Consider the following 19,197-nt stretch of genomic DNA (forward strand, 5'->3'; position numbering starts at 1 on the left):
ACTGAGCAAGTAATCTAAGAACTGGATTACTGCATGTATTTTTTTGTATTAGATTAGATTCATCACAAATGCCTCTGATGAGGGTGAAACTGCTGGTGCCACTGAAGGCTCACTATAGGGGCAAGAGCTCCTAACTCGGGCCTGAGCAATGGCCGTCTTCTTAGTCAAAGTACACCACCATTAAGCAAAGTACTGGTACAGCCACTGTTCTTGCAAATTGACAATGTGTGGTAGATTGTAGTTACTTTTGAGTTCAGCGCAGTTACACCTGATGGCCCTGTGAGATGTCCCAGTTAAAAAATTTAGTGAGAATGGTGTGTGGGAGCTTAAAATTGCTAATTGCTAATCCTTATGAGTTATTTGACTTGAGTTCAACAAAATTGTAGGAACTGGGTATGAGAGCCACTTGAGAAATCTAGAATTATCCCTAACAACGCATAGAATGTTGTCATCTCTAATGAGTCTGTAAGGAATACAGTTGTATGTTATGGCGTGCAACATATTTGACACAGAAACACAATGAATAGTGGAGCTTTACAAAGCCTGCAAAGCAGGAGACACTGATTGGCTGGAGCATCCTTTCCAGTAGCATCAATCAGCATATTTTATTTGCTAAGCCACAACTATGTAGTTACAGTCCAATATGTAGTGCAAAATAGACTTACTTCATCCTTTCCACTATTGACGTTGGAAAGGATATTAAAGAAGTGAATACAATATAAGCCAGATCTTGCAAAAGGGCACGGAGTGGCCCTTATTGGATTTCTTCATGGTTTTCTATCCTGGTTTCCCAAAGTATTCAGTCCTGAGAATTCCCTTAGACAATTTGGAATGATTTTGCTGAGGGCCCCCAGACCCATAGAAACGGCACTGACTAGTTGCAAAAATGATTACATGGTGATGCATACTCAGTTAAATGTTCTACAAATCTCTTGTTCCTTTAAGATGTGTGGGGACCATGTATTTTCCTCATGTAAACAAACTCACATACAACTGACTGTTTGATTCATTTGTTTTTATTTGAATGTTTATTCAAAAAACATCAGAAAACAATCTAAAAGCAATAGTGATTCCACATCCTTTTCTTTGACACAATCTCTACTGACAACCACAATGTGACCCTCTGAATGAATGAATGGTAGAATGAAATCATAACATTATCTCAGATGCAAAGAGGAAATCTACTACGTTAAAGGAAATATTCCTAATAAGCACATACAGATCTAGCTATTCCCTATGCACACTTATGCAGAAAAGCAGATGGTCAGACTGACCACACCTGGCTCAGACTTGTTATTGCAGATGACCACTTGAGGCAAAAGGTATATTTGATATGGACCTTCAGTTTTTGATGCAAATGTATAAAAAAAAAACATTTTGGGGATATATATGCCAATAACAGAGTATAAAATATTTACATTAGTGTTGTCTTCTTTTTCAAATACCTAAAATTACAGTGGAAATTGTTATGACCTGCTATGACAACATTAAATAATACTTTAAATAATAATTTTATACAGATACAAAATTAAAAAAGTTTAAGACATTGAGTAATATCTTTGCTGGATTCTGCAAAGGAGGTAGAAAACAACCCCCTTTTTAGTTTGTCCTGATAGTCATACCAAAGGTGTACCCTGCCCAACTTGCTTATAACCATAGCTGGCCAGAAATGCAGTAATTATTGAGATGATAATGCTATTGTTGCTGTTAATGTTACGTCAATACTTGCGAAAGCTTCAACACACACAACTTTGTTAAATCAACATAGTTCAGGCCTTTTAGTTTGAGCAAAAAAATGGTCATTGATTGTTTTGAAGATAACATTTAAAGCTCAATAAGAACTGCCGATTTCTGGCACGGCTAATGGAAGTACGACTGCAGGGTACCACGGCGACGAACATCAGTTGTCCAGCAATGGAAGCCACCTCCAAGAGAATTGGCATGACGGATGTTCACCTTGACTGTTTCAATGCCTATTGGAGGAGAAATGCATTTCAAATCGTTTTCGTTTCACAATACCAGCTGTTGTTCAAGGTCTTACATCTACGCTAGAATTCTGCCACAGAGAGAAGTGCTTTAAACTTACCAAGACTCTCAAACATCTTATGGATGCTGGCCTCATTGGCATCAACCATGACTCGTTTCGGATCCAGCATCAGGACATTCATGGACAGCCACTTTGAGGACATCCACAAAGGATGGTCTACCAAGGGAGGAACAATACGCATTAAAACTAAAATACGGACATATACAAGATATCATAGAATTCCCCACTATTTATGAATTCTAGAGGAATTACACCGTAAATGATAACTTTGGATTATTTATAATCACATTACAAAGTCAGCTGAATGAAGGATGGCATGGCCATGGCATTCATATAACTATAAAAGACTGCTGTAAATGTTGTATGTAATGTGATGTAACCAAACCCACCATCTGGAATCAGAGGTGTTGGGGGTTTCACCACTGTCCAGCCTGCCTTCTCAAACATCTCGATCTGAAAGAAAGACATTTGTAAGGTTCCATTGCAATATCTCATGTTGCTCCACAAGAGGGCAGTATATTTGCAGCAATGCTCTGGCGTGTGAGGTAAACGAGACATATGGGAGATCTTGTCTTGCCATATGATTCTAGGAGCACTATCCCACAGTATGGGAAAGACTGGATGGTCATGTATAGAACCCAGACTTTGTCATGAATGTCACCCAACATGCCTTCTAGCGAAGCCCAGAGATTCAAGCCTAATCTAAATGGATATAATCCAGAGATTCATGCCCAATCTGAATGGATTTAATCTCGGTACATGCCTCCCACTCGTACCCACCTGGCGACATGGGCGATCTGGGTTGGACAGCACCAGGCCAGGCCCAATGATGTTGAAGGTGGCATCAATGTGCATGGGATTGGGGTCCTTGAAGGAGATGATGTGCACCTTGTAAGTGGGAGCAAGGTGTCTTTTCATCCATTCAATACCCATGTAATTTGTAACCTGTAGGGAACACAATAGCCATATCAGTTCATCTGAAATTGGTGTAAGCCATTGGTACACTGCAGTATGGTAACCTTCTACTCAAAATTCAAGGAATAATGTAAAAGTGACAAACCTGACTCCTCTGTACAAAGATATCTGTCCCAGCCCTTATGAAATCAGCAGCATCGAAGCAGGGTTCGTGCTCCGTGGTCACAAACTTGCCCTGGGCGGCCAGCTTGTGCCTGTCCTCTACAGTGCGGATGGGGTAGTCCTAATAACCCAGGATCAGAATCAGAATCAGAATCAGATTTTAATTGGCCAAGTAAGTGCTTGGTCTAAAATAGAATACAAAGACAAACACAAAGAATGGTACCATTTCTGTGGTGGGCCCAACACTGAATGCTTTTCTATTTGTACTTGTTTATGTGTACCAGTTTCCTAACATATGCACAATTATAAATTCTGGATAAACAAAATGTACAAATAGAAGAATGTTTATAAAACTATACCACATCTTTCAATGACGATGACAATCCAAAAAGGTTAACTTGTTTACGTTTCTTTCATCATATATTATAGCTTTGTATTCTATTTTAGACCAAGGTCTCTTTTGCATTGAAACTGAAACTTACTTGATCATACAGCTCATCAGACATGGTAGGTTTTGGAGCTGTAGTCCACTTGGCCCCTCTCCTGAAGTAGTCCTTGATGAGAGGCCTATATGCTCTGTACTCAAAGAACCGGGACCTCCAAGCCATGGGAGCCTCGATAATCTCATTCCCAATGACGACGAGAATATCTCTGGGCATAGCAGAATACATTCCTAGAGGGAATTGAGTAACATTTTGTAACATGCTACATTGATGATGTTTTGAACAAATGTTAACACATGAGCATAGGGAAAGCGGGATCCTTACCAGTAGATGAAAAATCTGGGGTTGAGTACTCAAAAGACCAGTCAAGGGGTTCTGGCCTTTTGACAGTAACACCCTCATGGCGGAGAATATTGCACATTTCCTCAATTTCAGCAACAGCTTTCTTCAAGTGGTCCTCGGGAAAAGAATGACCCCCATATTTTTGGTAGAAGGGCCACCACTTCTCATAGGTGTTGGCCTGTCAAAATATGACTGAAATGTTAGAGGTCCATCTGAAGAGATAAATTACAAAAGTTGCTTGCCATGTGCAGGGTCTGGGGCATCTTGTATGCAGCCAAAACTTGCATAATATACCTTGACCTCCACAGTGAATGGAGGGACTCGTGCGTTCTCGGCGCGTCCAACAATGACTTCCTCCAACGGGTCCCATTCATTGTAGGCGCACACCGGGCACTCTTGAGGTGCGAGATCAGTAACAGGTTCCTCCACTGCAACACAGGGCTGAGCAGCAGCAACGGCTGCAGAGCTGGAAGTGCTCTGGAAAGCCCTCTGCACCCAACCAGATACGTTGCGGCCAATCTAGTGGACAGAAGAGAAGAACTCCGTCGCTATGCGTTTTTTATAACTCTTCCAGCCATTAACGTACGTATTTTGGACTAGTCTTCTAACTTGTGACGAATTAAAATGTATGAACGGAACAGTATGGCGGTGAAACATATTTTGTTTAACAGTAATATGCCCGTTATCATTCCATGCGAGATTCCCTGATAGCTCACATCCGTGTAAAAAGGCAGCTGCTTCTGCCAGCTGTTCACAGTCACAGTGGATTTGTAACGGGAGGTGACGCTGATTCAACAACTTTAATGAAGCTAAATATTGTTTGTCAGAAAACGTCGTGAACAATTGAACTACCAGATGAAATAATCAGTGAGAGTTATACCTCTATATACATTAGAGCTATATCTGATTGATTGAATTTGTGTTCAGCGATGTCAATTCCAACCACTGCTTTATTAAGTTCCTCTAAAAATGTTGAACTAATTCTATCAAAAATGTAAAGTTTCTTCTACTGTATATACTAACCATGCCTCCAATCAGATGGGCTGCTTCAGCCCCTCTGCTACCTCCTCTGAGACATCTGACTCGAAGCATTTTCCACGGATCTGATTTTAGCAAATATTCTGCAGATTACTAACGGCCTGTCTTCTTTGGTTCTGGGAATGGATTGCAAGCTGGCTGGATGCGCTTTTATATCCTCTTGGCTTCTGGTTATTGGTGGATATAACGAGTTCCGTGTACAACGTGACTTGAGGAAAAAATGTACGATGCAAGACGACACCTTGGGGCAGCACATTCTTATCAGTTACTAACCCTATGCTCAGGATTCAACTGGAGTGACGTGACGCAACTGAAGCATGTGCGCCACTACTGTTCTACCTCTGTGAGACTCTGATTTCGACTACCTCTGTGAGAGGATTTCTGCATTATTTTCCGTTCAAAAACATTTTATTTTGCGGGTGTTTCATCATAAAAGAATACTAATCAGCATTAATCCCACATGTCCTGTATAAAACGTTGCTCACCCTGCTTCATCCTAGTTTTTTTTATGTCAAAACTACCTATGTGGGGGCCACAGGCCTCAAATGCCTTTGATCAGTACCTTTGATTAAAGCTTATATGATGGTTTGCAATGATGCATCATGACCTGATTTGTGGTTGAGAGCATGGTGCTTTCACATAGTGCTATCCATTAGATTATATTATGTATGAATGTGGCAGTGTGATTGTCTTGTACCAAGAGACCCAGGCCCACTTAAGCCACATGCTGCTATACAGACTGTACCAATCAAATTACTACATTGTCAGTCACATAGATATCTATGGCTTCATAAGGCTTTATTAAACTGAGTGAGTGAGTTGATTGACTAAATAAACTTCAACGTCCCAGAAGCCAACTTAATCATTCCCTTTAAAAAGAGCTTGAAGACACCCTTTTCTGATTTAAGTCCAGTTTCTTCTGGTTAAACAGATGTGATCTGGTCTATCCTGAGTGGCCTTTATAACATATACTGGTACCATGTTAGGAATCTTCTCCCAATTATTGCATTGCTAATATGATGTAAATTTAGCAGGGCCAGAGCGACTTTTAAAGGGACATTTAAGTTACGTTACATGAATTGCTTATTATTTGCTGGAAAATAAATGCTGGTATGGTTCATATGTATTATATGAAGTGTAATTTGAAGAAATTATTGCAGTTTTTTTGAGTGCACTGGAGAAGTAGGTTATCACAGACTCACTGACCTGATTAATCACATGAACCTCTGCCAGGACCTTAACTGCAGTATTGCAAAACAGTGAACTGGGTGAACCTTAAAGTCATATTGCAGAGCTCCCTAATAAAACGTGTTTAATCAAGAAGAATGTGGTGTTCTTTATGGAAGATAAAGCAAGAATCCTTATCAAGTGAATGTACCACTGTTAACAGTGTAAATGCAAACTATTCAATGAAGAGGTGGATTTTTGCATTTTTTATTTTAACCCATAGCTGCACATATGAAATCAATGAACCTGACAGCATATGATGAACGTATAGACAGTGAACATATGCCTAATAATCCATACATTACTATTTATAGTCACATAATTCGACATGTGTGAAGTTATGCCAAATTCACACAGGTCAGCCTGGGGCCATGCAGGGCCAGGCAAAGATTAGGTCATGGTGATAATGAGTGGGACACTAGCAAAATGGAATTAATCTTTAGCCACATCATTATATAATACGTTTGATTTGAATGGGTTGGTTTAAAGTTGATTCCACGTGGCACAATAGCCAAAAGGCCTACAACAGTTCAGTCAAGGAAAGGAGGAGTGTTATCAAGATGAGGAGGCTGACTCAGGATTGTATAGCCTAATTTCGGTGTAGGGCTGAGAGTTGAACCATGTCCCTCTTTACTGTTCGAAGGCGATTAAATCCCAATTGCCCCGCCCTCAGTTGAAAACTTCGATTTTCAAAACACTCTCTAAGGGAAATCACTGCAAAAGAAGGGATAATTCGTCAAAGTCTGTATCTTGCAGAAGAAAATACTGAAAACAACAATTTGAAGGAATGTACATAGTTACTTTGACTTTGGCCACTTTGGTCATCATTCCAGTGTTGCTGAAAATATTTTTCCCCTACTTCTGGGAAGATGTTGTCTACCTCAAGGATTTGGTTCGGATTTTACTCACGTTTGTTTCACGCAGAAAGAGAAGACCTTTATTTTTAGCTGTGGATCGATTTATAGAGCAGTCAGCCCTACATCCTAATAGGACTTTCGTCTTATTTGAAAACAAGTCCTATTCTTATCAAGATGCGGACAGAGAAAGCAACAAGATTGCGAATGCTTTGCGGGCGCATTCTCGCCTTCAAGCGGGGGAAGCTGCGGCGCTCTTCATGGGGAACGAACCTACGTTTATGTTTACCTGGCTTGCACTGGCAAAGCTAGGATGCCCAGTAGCTTTTCTCAATCACAACATCAGATCGAAGTCTTTGCTTCATTGTTTTAGCTGCTGTGATGCAAAAGTCCTCATTGCCGCTGTAGGTAAGGTGTAAGGCAATAATAACACTGGGAAGGAAGGAAGGCATTCAGAAACAATGTAGGCTCAAAACACAAACGTAGCCGCCACGAAGGTATTTTATGGTTGAACAGGCCTGTATTTGCAGGTATCTGTGTTTCAAGGAAGTCATCACAGTTTCTAGCCAGTACCGTTTCAGGATGGCCTGCAGAGCCTAGAGGAAGGTCGTAATGTTACAGCATACCACCTCTCTCAAAAACAGATATTTCTTTCTTTAACCAGAAGAAATACCTCTAAACCACTTTTTAGCCATTAGTCCTATCTTGTAAACAGCACACTTAAACATTATATTAATGATAGTTAAACATATATTTTTGTCTCTACTGTACTTAAGTTAGGAAACGGAATATGTTGGATTAATGCTTAATAATGTCTAATATTCATGAGCAGAGCACCGAGTTTGATATGTGATATCTTTTGGCAGAACTTGAGGATGCTCTGAAAGAAATCCAGCCAGCCCTTAAGGAGAAGGGTGTTTGTGTGTTCATCATGACCAAAGAGTGCAGCATCTCCGAGTTTACAAGCTTCACAGACAAAGTTGAATTGGCCTCTGATTCTCCCATATCCCGTTCACACCGCTCCCAAATAACCTTCAAAAGCCCTGCTGTGTATATTTATACATCAGGCACCACAGGTAGGTCAAAATAAGGAATTATCTGACCTCTAAGATATCAAATTCCAGCTTGCATATCATTACAATGCTTCACATTTCATTCTCGTTCAAATGCACCTCTAATCCATCCATGCACAAATGTTCTTTAAGCATGAGATGCTCTTGCAATTTTTCATCCAGTTATCTGTGAACTGTGTAGTCATGTCCTCAATATGTGGCTCTCGTGTTTTTGTCTGCCCCTAGGCCTTCCTAAAGCCGCCACTGTTAGCCAGACCCGCCTGCTGGCTGCCCTGGCTCTGTTAGCTTCCAATGGGGTCACTGCAAGGGATGTCATCTACCTCAACCTTCCTATGTACCATACGGCAGGTTTCCTCATTGGGTTTCTAGGAAGCATTGAGACAGGTAATCACTGAAAAGATGTTTTGTTTTAGGCTGCGTATGTTTGATAACCCTTCTGATGTGTATTCGAATTTTAAGCATAGACTTTTAAGGATGCTGGGAGGTTCAGACTTGCATTGCTGTTCTATGTACAAGCTTAGGCCCTGGTCTTTGAAACTGGTGCATTTACAAGTTTCCCTCTGGGATGGCGATGAAAGAGCCCTTTGTGTGCCTCAGCTGTTACATTGAAGTAATCACATACAAGCCGTCCCAAGGAAAACAAAGAAAAAGGACCTTAGTAGGTCTCACCTCAGGTCAGTTTTGACCAAGTGGGTTAAAGTTCAAAGCACTTCATTGAAATTCACAAGCCTCCTCTGAATCAGAATACAGTGATCTGAATCTTGCTTTTAAGACAGAGTACACAGTGCTGTTTTTGTTGATAAGAGTATGTTACGTAGGTTTACTAATTCCCTAAATGTCTTTTTAAGAAGATACGGTTGGAATTCTGTTTGCTTGTCCCACAATTACCAGCTGTGTCTGAACATATGTAAAACGTTAGTATAAGCATAAAAGTTGTCTCACACACAATAAGTAGACATGTTTGAAAAGCAGAGAGTTCGTTCAGTGAAAGCATATGTTGTGAATCAACCAAAATGACAAATGAACCATCTCCTCGCCAAAGATGCATGTCAAGGTGATTTATGCCGATAACACCTGTGACTCTATCGTGTGTTATTCATGGTGCTATATCCTCCAATAAGATTCAGTGCGACTGTGTCATGTGATATTCATGGTCATATTTCCTCCAATAAGATATAGTGTGACTGTGTCATGTGATATTCATGGTGATATATCCTCTAATAAGATTCAGTGTGAAAATCAAGTGTTATCATATTAGGCCCCTAATATTTTTTGTATTCTTTGGATGATTTAGAGCCATCATAAATCCTATGTGAGAACCCTGTAACCAGAACCATAGTTAGAGCCATAGAACCATAGCGTGGCTATTAATGGCACTATAGGGCAGGGCGATATGGACCAAAAATCAGCTCTGTATTTTAAGGCTGAATGGCACTACACAGTGTACAGTATATCTTGGTATGTTCTATGAAGTGGGCTAAATAGTCAGTTGTAAGTCAAAGCCACATGGGAGCTGTCAAAAGCATTTTTCTTGAAACAGACTCTGATCAAAATAAAATGCAGAGACATCGTATGTTTTATATAATGCTGCAAACAATGAAAATGAAATATAATAGAAAATATATAGCCTTTATTAAATAAATAGGCCAATTTCTGAGAATGCTCCTTCAGTTGTTTTCAAATCTACATTATTCTTTTGTCTTTTGGGCTTTCAATCACTGCAAAGAGAAAGCGTTCATCATGTGACACACAACAAACTTGTTACAACTGCATGTGTTCTGGACATTCTGTTCAAAAACAATAGCTTATTGCAACTGTGCATTTGTTAATTTATGAATGCTACATGTATGTGTAATGGATTTTGTCCATATGATTTTCTGATGACATGCATTTGAAAAATCTCTGGTGCTCCTGTCCCCCATTTTAAAGGTGCCACTATTGTTTTACGAAGAAAGTTTTCAGCTTCACAGTTCTGGGATGAATGCAGAAAGTACAACGTCACAGTTATCCAGTATATAGGAGAGGTTTTACGCTATCTTTGCAACACGCCAAAGGTAAGACTTCGCTTCCCAATTGCTCTAAAACCAATATGACAGTTAAAGGATAACACATCACTCAGACTGGTTCCCAAAGTATGAGGCGGGAACCCATGGGGAGCTTGGAGTTACAGCAGGGGAGGGTGTGTGTGTGTGTGTGTGTGTGTGTGTGTGTGTGTGTGTGTGTGTGTGTGGGCGGGGGGGGGGGGGGGGAGGGGGGTTAGGGGTGTTAAGGGTGAACTCAACGAGAAACCTAAACAACCAATGAAAGGTAAAAAAAAATTGTATGGTAGTACTCTTACAGCATAGCAGCTTATAACTAATCTATTTGGCGATGAGTTTATCGCCCACTTTGTCCTTATATAATATGGCCGGGACCTCCCATGAAAAGTTTGGGAACCACTGACATAATTACATGAAACCATGTGTTCTATTTACTTTACCTTACTGAATTGCAATAGAAAGTTCTAGTGTTTAATTGCATGTCCATAGTTAAGGTGGCTCCATACACAGTAGTCAGACTAAACACCTTAACCCAAGTACAACCAGTCCTGTCTGGTTTTTATGGACTTTCAGAGGGGGGTCATGAGCAAGAGTGAGACCACCCCAACGATGTGTCTCCAGTAGCTAGACTGCGCAGTACAGTGTGTTTCCTCTTAGGGACAGCATGTAGCTCCTCCTATACGTGTTCATTCCCATTCACATAGAGCACAGCTGGTGGACAGAAATAGAAGTAACCAAGAGAATGTGATATTTTTCAGAAAACATTGCAGGATGTCCATTGCAGATTGGCCTCTCACTTTTCAGTGTACACATTTTATAATTTGTGTAAAAATGTATTGCTGTTAAACCAGCTGTTAAATCTTAGTTTTGATTATTTTAGTTAGTATTTCGCGTTTAAAATCATATTTTATAGTCACTTCAATTTATGGGAGGTTATATTTTGGTGCCAGGTGGGTGTGGTTGAGAGCAATATATACATTCTTTCTTTGGCCATTGAAACCGTATCTAGCAGCAGCATGGAGGCTCAGATCACAGATGATCATGTGCCTACTTCCTTAGCCTAAGAATGTTGAGCTTAAAGACCCAGGGCCTCCACTAGGAATAGCTGCTGGCCTTTACTTGCTGATACCAGGTTGAGGAGTTATGGAACGGAATATCTTGAATGCAGTATGGAGTGGCTTGAGTTGGTTGAGTTCAGATGGCCATGTTTAGTATTTGTAAATGTCAAGTTACATTTTTAATTGGAAAATGAAACATGCCACTGTATGTTCCCTGCATGGAAACAAATCTTAATTTGATCTACATGTTGACATCTTGATAAGGTTCGGTGCCAAAAATTAACATTGAATAATGTTTCACCATGTAATGGTATATTGTAGTAATATAAGCACCATTATACCATATAGGCTTAACAGAATATTTGAATGATAGGTCAACACTGCAGCTTTAACAGTTTTATTACAGTACAGTAGAGTGTGACTGAAATCCAGGACAAATGACATTTGTGAGAGTAGTACACTCATCCTAGAGCTGAATTACGATATCAAATTCAGTGGGGTGGGTGTATGCACTGGAGACATTTTTACTTGGCTGCTCCTCAGTCGTTGCAAAAATAGACTTCACTCTTATTTTTGCTCCTCACTTGACGTCACTGGGCTATCATGTCTTTTGGGCTTTCAATCACTGCAAAGAGAGAGAGCTTTCATCATGTGACACACAACAAACTTGTTACAACTGCAAGTGTTCCCGAACATTCTGTTAAAAAACCATAGCTTATTGCAACTGTGTAAAAGAACACAGTGTGGAGAAATTGATACATTTGTTAATTTACGACTGCTACATGTACTGTATGTGTAATGGATTTTGTTCATATGATTTTCTGATGACATGCATTTCAAAAATGTAATAGTTTAACAAACATGTAGCCAGTCTCAACCACAGCCCACAAATCCAGTAATGTTTTAATCAAATAATTCACAAGAACTCAAGAAAACATTCTTCAACTGGTGTATTGATGTGATTTTGCCTTCACACTTTTTGCTTATCTTCAGCTTTCAATGGCATGTATGAAAACAGTATATCCTAATACCTCTGGGTTTTTTTTTACTCTAGAAAGAGAATGATCAACTTCATAAAGTGAGACTTGCCATTGGAAATGGCCTTCGTGCAGAGATATGGAGAGAGTTCCTGAATCGTTTTGGCAACATTCAAGTTAGAGAGTTTTATGCATCCACTGAGGGAAATGTAGGATTTGTCAACTACATTGGCAAAATTGGTGCAATTGGCCGGGTCAACCCTTTTCATAAAGTAAGTAAGATCTGCTTTCAAAATATCATAACAGTGTTGTTATGTCACTTCCTAGCACTGCCAGCCATCACACGGCTCATATTGCCAAAAGTAGATCTCATATGATACGCTTTCTCGTACCAGAACCATCCTGAAAGTTGGCAACATTTTTCATGACCTTAATTCTTAATACTGTACCAGTGACTTGATCAGATACATTCTTCTTCATAATTATTTTCCTCTTTAGATTGCTGATTCATCCCCAAGACTAAACTAATATTTTCAGCTTTTGTTTCTTACAGAAATGTTTCCCTTATGCTTTGATAAAATATGATACTGAGGGAGACGAGCCAGTGAGGAACTCCAAGGGTCTCTGTATTGAAGCTTCAAAGGGTGAGTACATCATTGCCATGTAGTATAGCCATTGTGTTGATGACGTGATTACGATCGGCCCTCATACATTTGTGTATTCCAGGAGAGACCGGGCTGCTGGTTTCAAAGATAACAGACATTGCTCCTTTTGTGGGATACGCTAATAACCAGCAACAGACAGAGAAGAAGAAGCTTCGAAATGTGTTTAAAGAGGGGGACCTGTACTTCAACAGTGGAGATCTTCTGAGAATCGATTGGGAAAACTTCATCTATTTCCAGGATCGTGTTGGAGACACTTTTAGGTTCAAGACCTTACTCCCTGCATATGCCAAAGCTCTGTGTGTGTGTGTGTGTGTGTGTGTGTGTGTGTGTGTGTGTGTGTGTGTGTGTGTGTGTGTGTGTGTGTGTGTGTGTGTGTGTGTGGGTGTGGGTGTGTGTGTGTGGGTGTGTGTGGGTGTGTGTGTATGTGTGTGTGCTTAGGTTCAAGACCTTACCCCCTGAATATGCCAAAGCTCTGTGCATAGACAGTTATTGATTCACTTGTTTTCCTCTTTGTATTATGCTGACTGTGTCTTTGCAGCCTAATGAAATCTACACTGATACAAAAGGCTCAATTTCTTGCTTAAAACTAGGTTATGTTAGGTCACAGTTATCTTCCATTTCCTTGCATCATACTCCTAAAGCAAGACATGTATTTGTATGCAAATGAGTAGGAATAAGGCATAGTCTGCTTGCTTGCTCATCACTGCCCTGCTTTTGAAATGACAAACAATGCGGGCTAGCCGGCCACAGGCAGGTGTTGCAACTTAATGGGCGTCTCTGTTGATGTGTCAAATCAGCTCAAATGTCATGTACTCAATCTCGCAAACCTGCTTGAAAATGTTCCTCACTGAACTGTACTCTGCAAATCAAGTTAAATGAAACCATAGGAGGAGCTACATGCTGTCCCTTAGAGGAGACACACTGTACTGCACACTCAATTACAAAAAACTTTATTTTTCTGTATTTTCTTTAAAAGATGGAAAGGAGAGAATGTGGCAACAACTGAAGTCTCAGACATTGTCACGATGCTTGACTTTATTGAGGAGGCCAATGTGTACGGAGTTCAAGTTCCAGGTATTATTTGAATTTTTTTCGTGTGGCTTCTGTGTAGCGGTTTATTTTGTCTAAAAAGACTGTTGTATTGTTCTCCGAAGGCCATGAAGGGAGGATTGGGATGGCTGCTGTCACAATAACAAAAGGAAAAGCGTTGGACAGTAGGAAAATGTTCAGCCATGTTGCTAGTTATCTCCCTGCATATGCCCATCCACGTTTCATCAGAATCCAGGTAACCATTTTGACCTTTTGTTCTTTTTTTTTTGTTCAATGTATATTTATTGAGATTTTCAAACACAAAGACAGTAGACACAATAACACTGGGACCAGCAAACAAACCAACACCACAAAACAAACTAGGAAAAAAAAAAAGTCCAGAGTGGTTAGTTACATGTAGTACATAACAACTTAGTCAGAGTCAAGGATCATGGTCATTTGTTCAACATATACAATAAATGGACGCCATGCTACATCAAATTTTTCTATTGATCCATTTACAGTATATCTCATTTTTTTTGACCTTTTGTTCTGAATTTGATATGATGCATGCCATTAATGATTGTATATCAATCGTTCCTCGTGTAATAAGCCACAGCACATGGCTCAGAAAATGCACTGGTTCTTGATAACTGCTAACCTGTATGACATCCTTCCAAGAATTCTGTTGAGGTTACGGGGACATTCAAGCAAATGAAGAAGACGCTGGTGGAAGAAGGCTTCGACCCCACCTTGATAACGGATCCGCTCTTTTTCCTGGATGACAAAGAGAAGAGTTATATACCAATGACCAAGGACATTTATGAGGCCGTTGTGTCAGGAAATAGCAAGCTGTGATCAGATGTGGTCTGCACCTTTCCCTTGCATGAGATCCATGGAAGCAATCCCTCTCTGGATCTGTATGTATTTTGATCATGAGTATTGATTATGAGAATTAGTACCAAATATTTTCTGTTCATCACATGCATGTCTTTGAATGATTGCTTTTCACCTCAGGGTCTATGCCTACGTTTTCCCCAAGATAAAAACATATGTTAACTGCTAGAGGACAGGAAAGAATATTTTTGAATCTTACTTTTCAATAGAAAAATTATGCTCATGTCTATTCTCTGCTGGCAAATGGGCTCAAATATCCATATAGCAAGTTAGTGACCGCCATTGGATTACCCTTACACACTCAAGGACAATTCCAATTTCCTGATAGTGTATCTTAGAACTTAAAGCCGATAAAGAGGTTAAACATTGATATACTGAAAGGAACCTCCAATACTTATGTTAGTGTTACTGCGGTAAGAGTGGTGTGTGCCTGCCCGATATGTGATTCAGCAGTACATGATGTGTATTTTGGCACTTGGCATCATAGTCCCACAGAAAACACTGGGAAAATACCAGCAATCAACGGTGGTATAATACCAATATTACACACACATAAACACATAACATGTAGGTGCAAGAGGATGTGGAATACGATTCATTGTAGAAATGTTTCATGGATTGATTTTGAAAATGGCTATGGATTGCTTTTTGGGGAATTTATTTTCCAAAATAAATAGTGAAACATTTTTATGTAAATGTGTGTGTGTGTGTGTGTGTGTGTGTGTGTGTGTGTGTGTGTGTGTGTGTGTGTGTGTGTGTGTGTGTGTGTGAAAGCAGAGGTTACTAGGGATTTTAGCAACATACTGTATGTAATGTCATTTAAATTGCATTTTAAAAGAAAAAAACAAGCCAGTTTGTCTTTCTCTAAGGAACCACTTTCCAGAGAAGGTTTCTGCCTGTTTTGTCTCTCTGCGCTTTGCTGAAATACAATATTTATTAAAGGACCCTGTCTTGGTAAACTTCATTAATCTGGCTCCACGCAATTTAGGAACTCAGACCTAGTCCCTCTTCTTTTAATGCTATATTGCTACCCATTAGGTAGGCTAGGGTAATTTATTTGGATGCCTACAATCTGACAATTTGACGAATATCCCTCTTACTTTTTAATAACTGTTTTTTCTAGGAAAAGTGTCTCTCAGTATATTGACACAGCCGTTTTCTATATTTTGGCATATTCCGAAGACAAAGCTTGTTACTAGTTCTGGATAATAGCTTAGAGGCTACAGTGCTACTATTGGGTTTACCAGCATGCTAGACCAAACTGGTTCAGGGACATAGTGCCAGGCTGCTGTCCGATGTCAGTAAAACCATTTGGTCCAGTGCAGAGGCTGGACGGCAATCCACCGCTGTATAATACAATGTAACAGTTCTGCTGCAGCATGTTCAACCCAGGTGATTAGCCAGGTATCTCAAGACTTACATCACTGCTTTATTGGTTTGAAACTAATCCTAATATTATACTAATCCTAGCCAGTCATTGCAGAAACACCTACTTCTCTAGCTAAACATTTCTTGAGAGGCCAATTGGGTGATCGGAGCATCACAATACAAGTTACTTATTCAGTTACACATACAAACTAGTTCAAAGTGAATAATATAAAGTTGCAAATACATAACTGACTACATTACGGATAGGGATCGCACAGTCACACAGACAAATGGAGGGGTTTGTCCGCTCCAGAGGGGGGTCTCCTGCAACCCACAGAGAGCAGAATTATCATGATTCTGAGATCTATGTTCAAAATAATCTGTTCAGCTGCAGGACTGAGACCACTGTGCCACTCAGACTGTGACCATTCAAATGAACCCAAACATTAAAAAAGAAAGAATCTAATCATCTAAATACCACATTTAGTTCCCTAGTAGTCCAGTAGTAGTCCTGCTCAACTGACCTAACACCTAATGAGTTATTGTAACTAGAATGTAATCTGTGTTTTACAACCTTTATTTTCAGCTATTGTACCTGAAATTGTACAAATGAATGTTCACAGAGACTAAATGCTGTGGAAGGACAGGTGATTATCAATTCTTCATGGTGGCATGTTCATGTGTGTAAGAAATTTGCAATACACGTGAATAAACTGTTACCTCCTGGTGTTTATGTTATACTATCCAAATCCCTCTGTCGTAATGCCATTTGAACTTTATCAACTGCGTAGGCAAAGGCCACAGAATTCATCACTCCCTTGACTCCTATCCATATTCAGGGCCAGAGCAGGGACTTCTATGATCATGCCCACCCTCTCAACCCACTTTCAGAGACATCATCCAGGCCTGTTCATTTTCCCCCCAGACTCCCTTGCTCCTGCTTCCCTTTAGCTGTTATCCTACTTTCAGCCACAAGGTGGTCACAAAGCCCAATAATTGCTCCTAGTTCCTTTTACTATGCGATACGTAACCATGTAAAATGTCACTGGGTAAAATATCATTGGCTCTGCAGCTCAGTAAATGATTTAACATTTCTGTTGTGATTTAATGGAGTTTGGGCTACTCGATTATTTTTTGTATCTTAACTGTTTTAGAGAAGTTCATCGGAATAGTCCCCTATTTTTATCATGTTAACTTTGATCTTTATTTGGTCTGGGATTGGTTTTGTTTTTTATTTGTCTTCAGGTTAATTTCCTCTTGTGTACTCATATGAGGACATTGCCAGGCAGAGCAATAGAGTGGATAGGGCTCTGAGGTCCAATGCCAGAATCCGTGAGGGGCATACTGTAGCTCTGTTCGTGGCTAATGAGCCTTGCTTTGTATGGCAGTGGCTGGGCTTGTGCTAGCTTCGATGTGCCGCCTGACTGTTAAATTGCAATATCAGATCACGGTCTCTGCTGCACTGCTTCTCCTACTGCAGTGCCAGTGTTCTCATCGCTACAGCAGGTGAGAGATCAGCCTCTAGCTTATCTAATCTACTACTTTCAACACTGTCACAAGTAATGCACACTGTTATGTAGGGCCAGATCTATCCTGTACCTGTAAACTCCCAATCCCTGTGTACATGCTCTCCCTATGTGTATTGTGTGTATTGTGTTTATTGTGATTCATGTATGTATGTTTGTGAGTTAAGTTAAGTGTAAGCTACTGGATGACCTTAATTTCCCTCGGGATCAATAAAGTATCCATCTATCTATCTATCCATCTTATCTTATCTTATCTTATCTTATCCTGATGTCTAACTGATTTCAGTGACTCTGATGTGTAACTGATTTCCTAGTAAGACAAAATAAATGTGCTATTAAGGGCCAGTTTGAAAACAAATAGCACTCCAACTCCAGGACTACGCATTCCAGTGTTGTACAAACCTCTACTGTCTAGGCTAATTGGACTGTCATTCTGTAAGTGTCTTCTCCAGAACTGAAAGACGCTGTTGTGGAAGTGCTTCCAACGCTAAGAGAGCAACATGTCTCAGTGTTCCTCCTCAGTAAAGAGTGTGACACAGAGGGGATAGAAGCCCTCACAGATAGCAATCGAGAAGGCCTCAGAGGAGCCTGTGTCACCAGCACTGAGGTCAAATGTCACAAATGTCATCAGTTACACATCAGAGTCACTGAAATCAGTTAGACATCAGGATAAGATAAGATAAGATAAGATGGATAGATAGATAGATGGATACTTTATTGATCCCGAGGGAAATTAAGGTCATCCAGTAGCTTACACTTAACTTAACTCACAAACATACATACATGAATCACAATAAACACAATACAGGGGATGCCCTGCATTGTTCATTTACACATCCGGCACCAGAGGTGTTCTGGCCTTTGCACTATGTCTACCTCATGATGAACACACTGACCATAACGCAAACAGTTTTATTCATTCACAACCTCATGTGTCTGTGTTTTCTGTGCATGTATACATGTATATAATTCAAATTGATTAAAGTTTGTATATGTTCAGTGCTGACTGGAGTTCACCATGCTGTACTATAAATGGACATCAAGTTAATGTTCATTAACCCCAAAAGCTGCCCTAATGACTCATTATAAACTCTGGGGTCCTGCGTTCCTTCCCTGCATGGCCGGACTCCCTTCAAACGATATGATCTACACACCTCTCCCACTCTACCATGCTGCAGGGCTCCTCATAGGGCTGGGTGGAGCCATCAAGAGGGGTGTGTGGTCAAACACCACACATTAAACACAGGGCAACAGAATGGTTTGCATATACCCCAGACCATAAAAATACACTACACACAGAACACCAATATTTCTGTTCCCAACACAAACACTGTAGAAGCAGGCATTCCCTATATATCATCAGTGCTTTAGAAGCATGACACGCCATACATATGATGCATTTCAGATACAACTTTAGATCAGCAGATTTGCTGAGCAAATGCTTTCCTTAGTTCCTAATATGAGCAAAGAAAGACATCTTGAAAAGAGTCATTTCGTTGATTCCAGTGCAAGGTCCAGCTCAGTCACATTGTGCACA

General features: G+C 40.1%; 2 protein-coding genes across 2 annotated transcripts; one reads left to right on the top strand and one right to left on the bottom strand.

The window, feature by feature from the left end:
- Positions 1-1,000: 1,000 nt before the first annotated feature.
- On the bottom strand, positions 1,001-5,079 carry gatm (glycine amidinotransferase (L-arginine:glycine amidinotransferase)). The gene is made up of 9 exons (XM_080843246.1): positions 4,933-5,079; positions 4,204-4,428; positions 3,892-4,087; positions 3,607-3,797; positions 3,108-3,245; positions 2,828-2,992; positions 2,437-2,500; positions 2,087-2,203; positions 1,001-1,973 (listed from the first exon to the last, which is right to left on the bottom strand). Exons 1-9 carry the CDS (start codon positions 4,999-5,001, stop codon positions 1,861-1,863), a joined length of 1,278 nt encoding a protein of 425 aa, XP_080699372.1. The 5' UTR covers positions 5,002-5,079; the 3' UTR covers positions 1,001-1,860.
- A 1,882-nt stretch (positions 5,080-6,961) lies between these two features.
- Positions 6,962-15,068, top strand: LOC308369645 (long-chain fatty acid transport protein 2-like; the record flags this gene model as incomplete). Its single annotated transcript, XM_080844147.1, has 10 exons — positions 6,962-7,436; positions 7,895-8,104; positions 8,327-8,485; positions 10,031-10,155; positions 12,253-12,447; positions 12,729-12,819; positions 12,902-13,100; positions 13,817-13,914; positions 13,995-14,125; positions 14,551-15,068. 10 exons carry the CDS (start codon positions 6,962-6,964, stop codon positions 14,725-14,727), a joined length of 1,860 nt encoding a protein of 619 aa, XP_080700273.1. The 3' UTR covers positions 14,728-15,068.
- Between the last annotated feature and the right edge of the window lie 4,129 nt (positions 15,069-19,197).

This window comes from Sprattus sprattus (assembly GCF_963457725.1).
Source record: "Sprattus sprattus genome assembly, chromosome: 8".
Taxonomy (NCBI): Eukaryota; Metazoa; Chordata; class Actinopteri; order Clupeiformes; family Clupeidae; genus Sprattus; species Sprattus sprattus.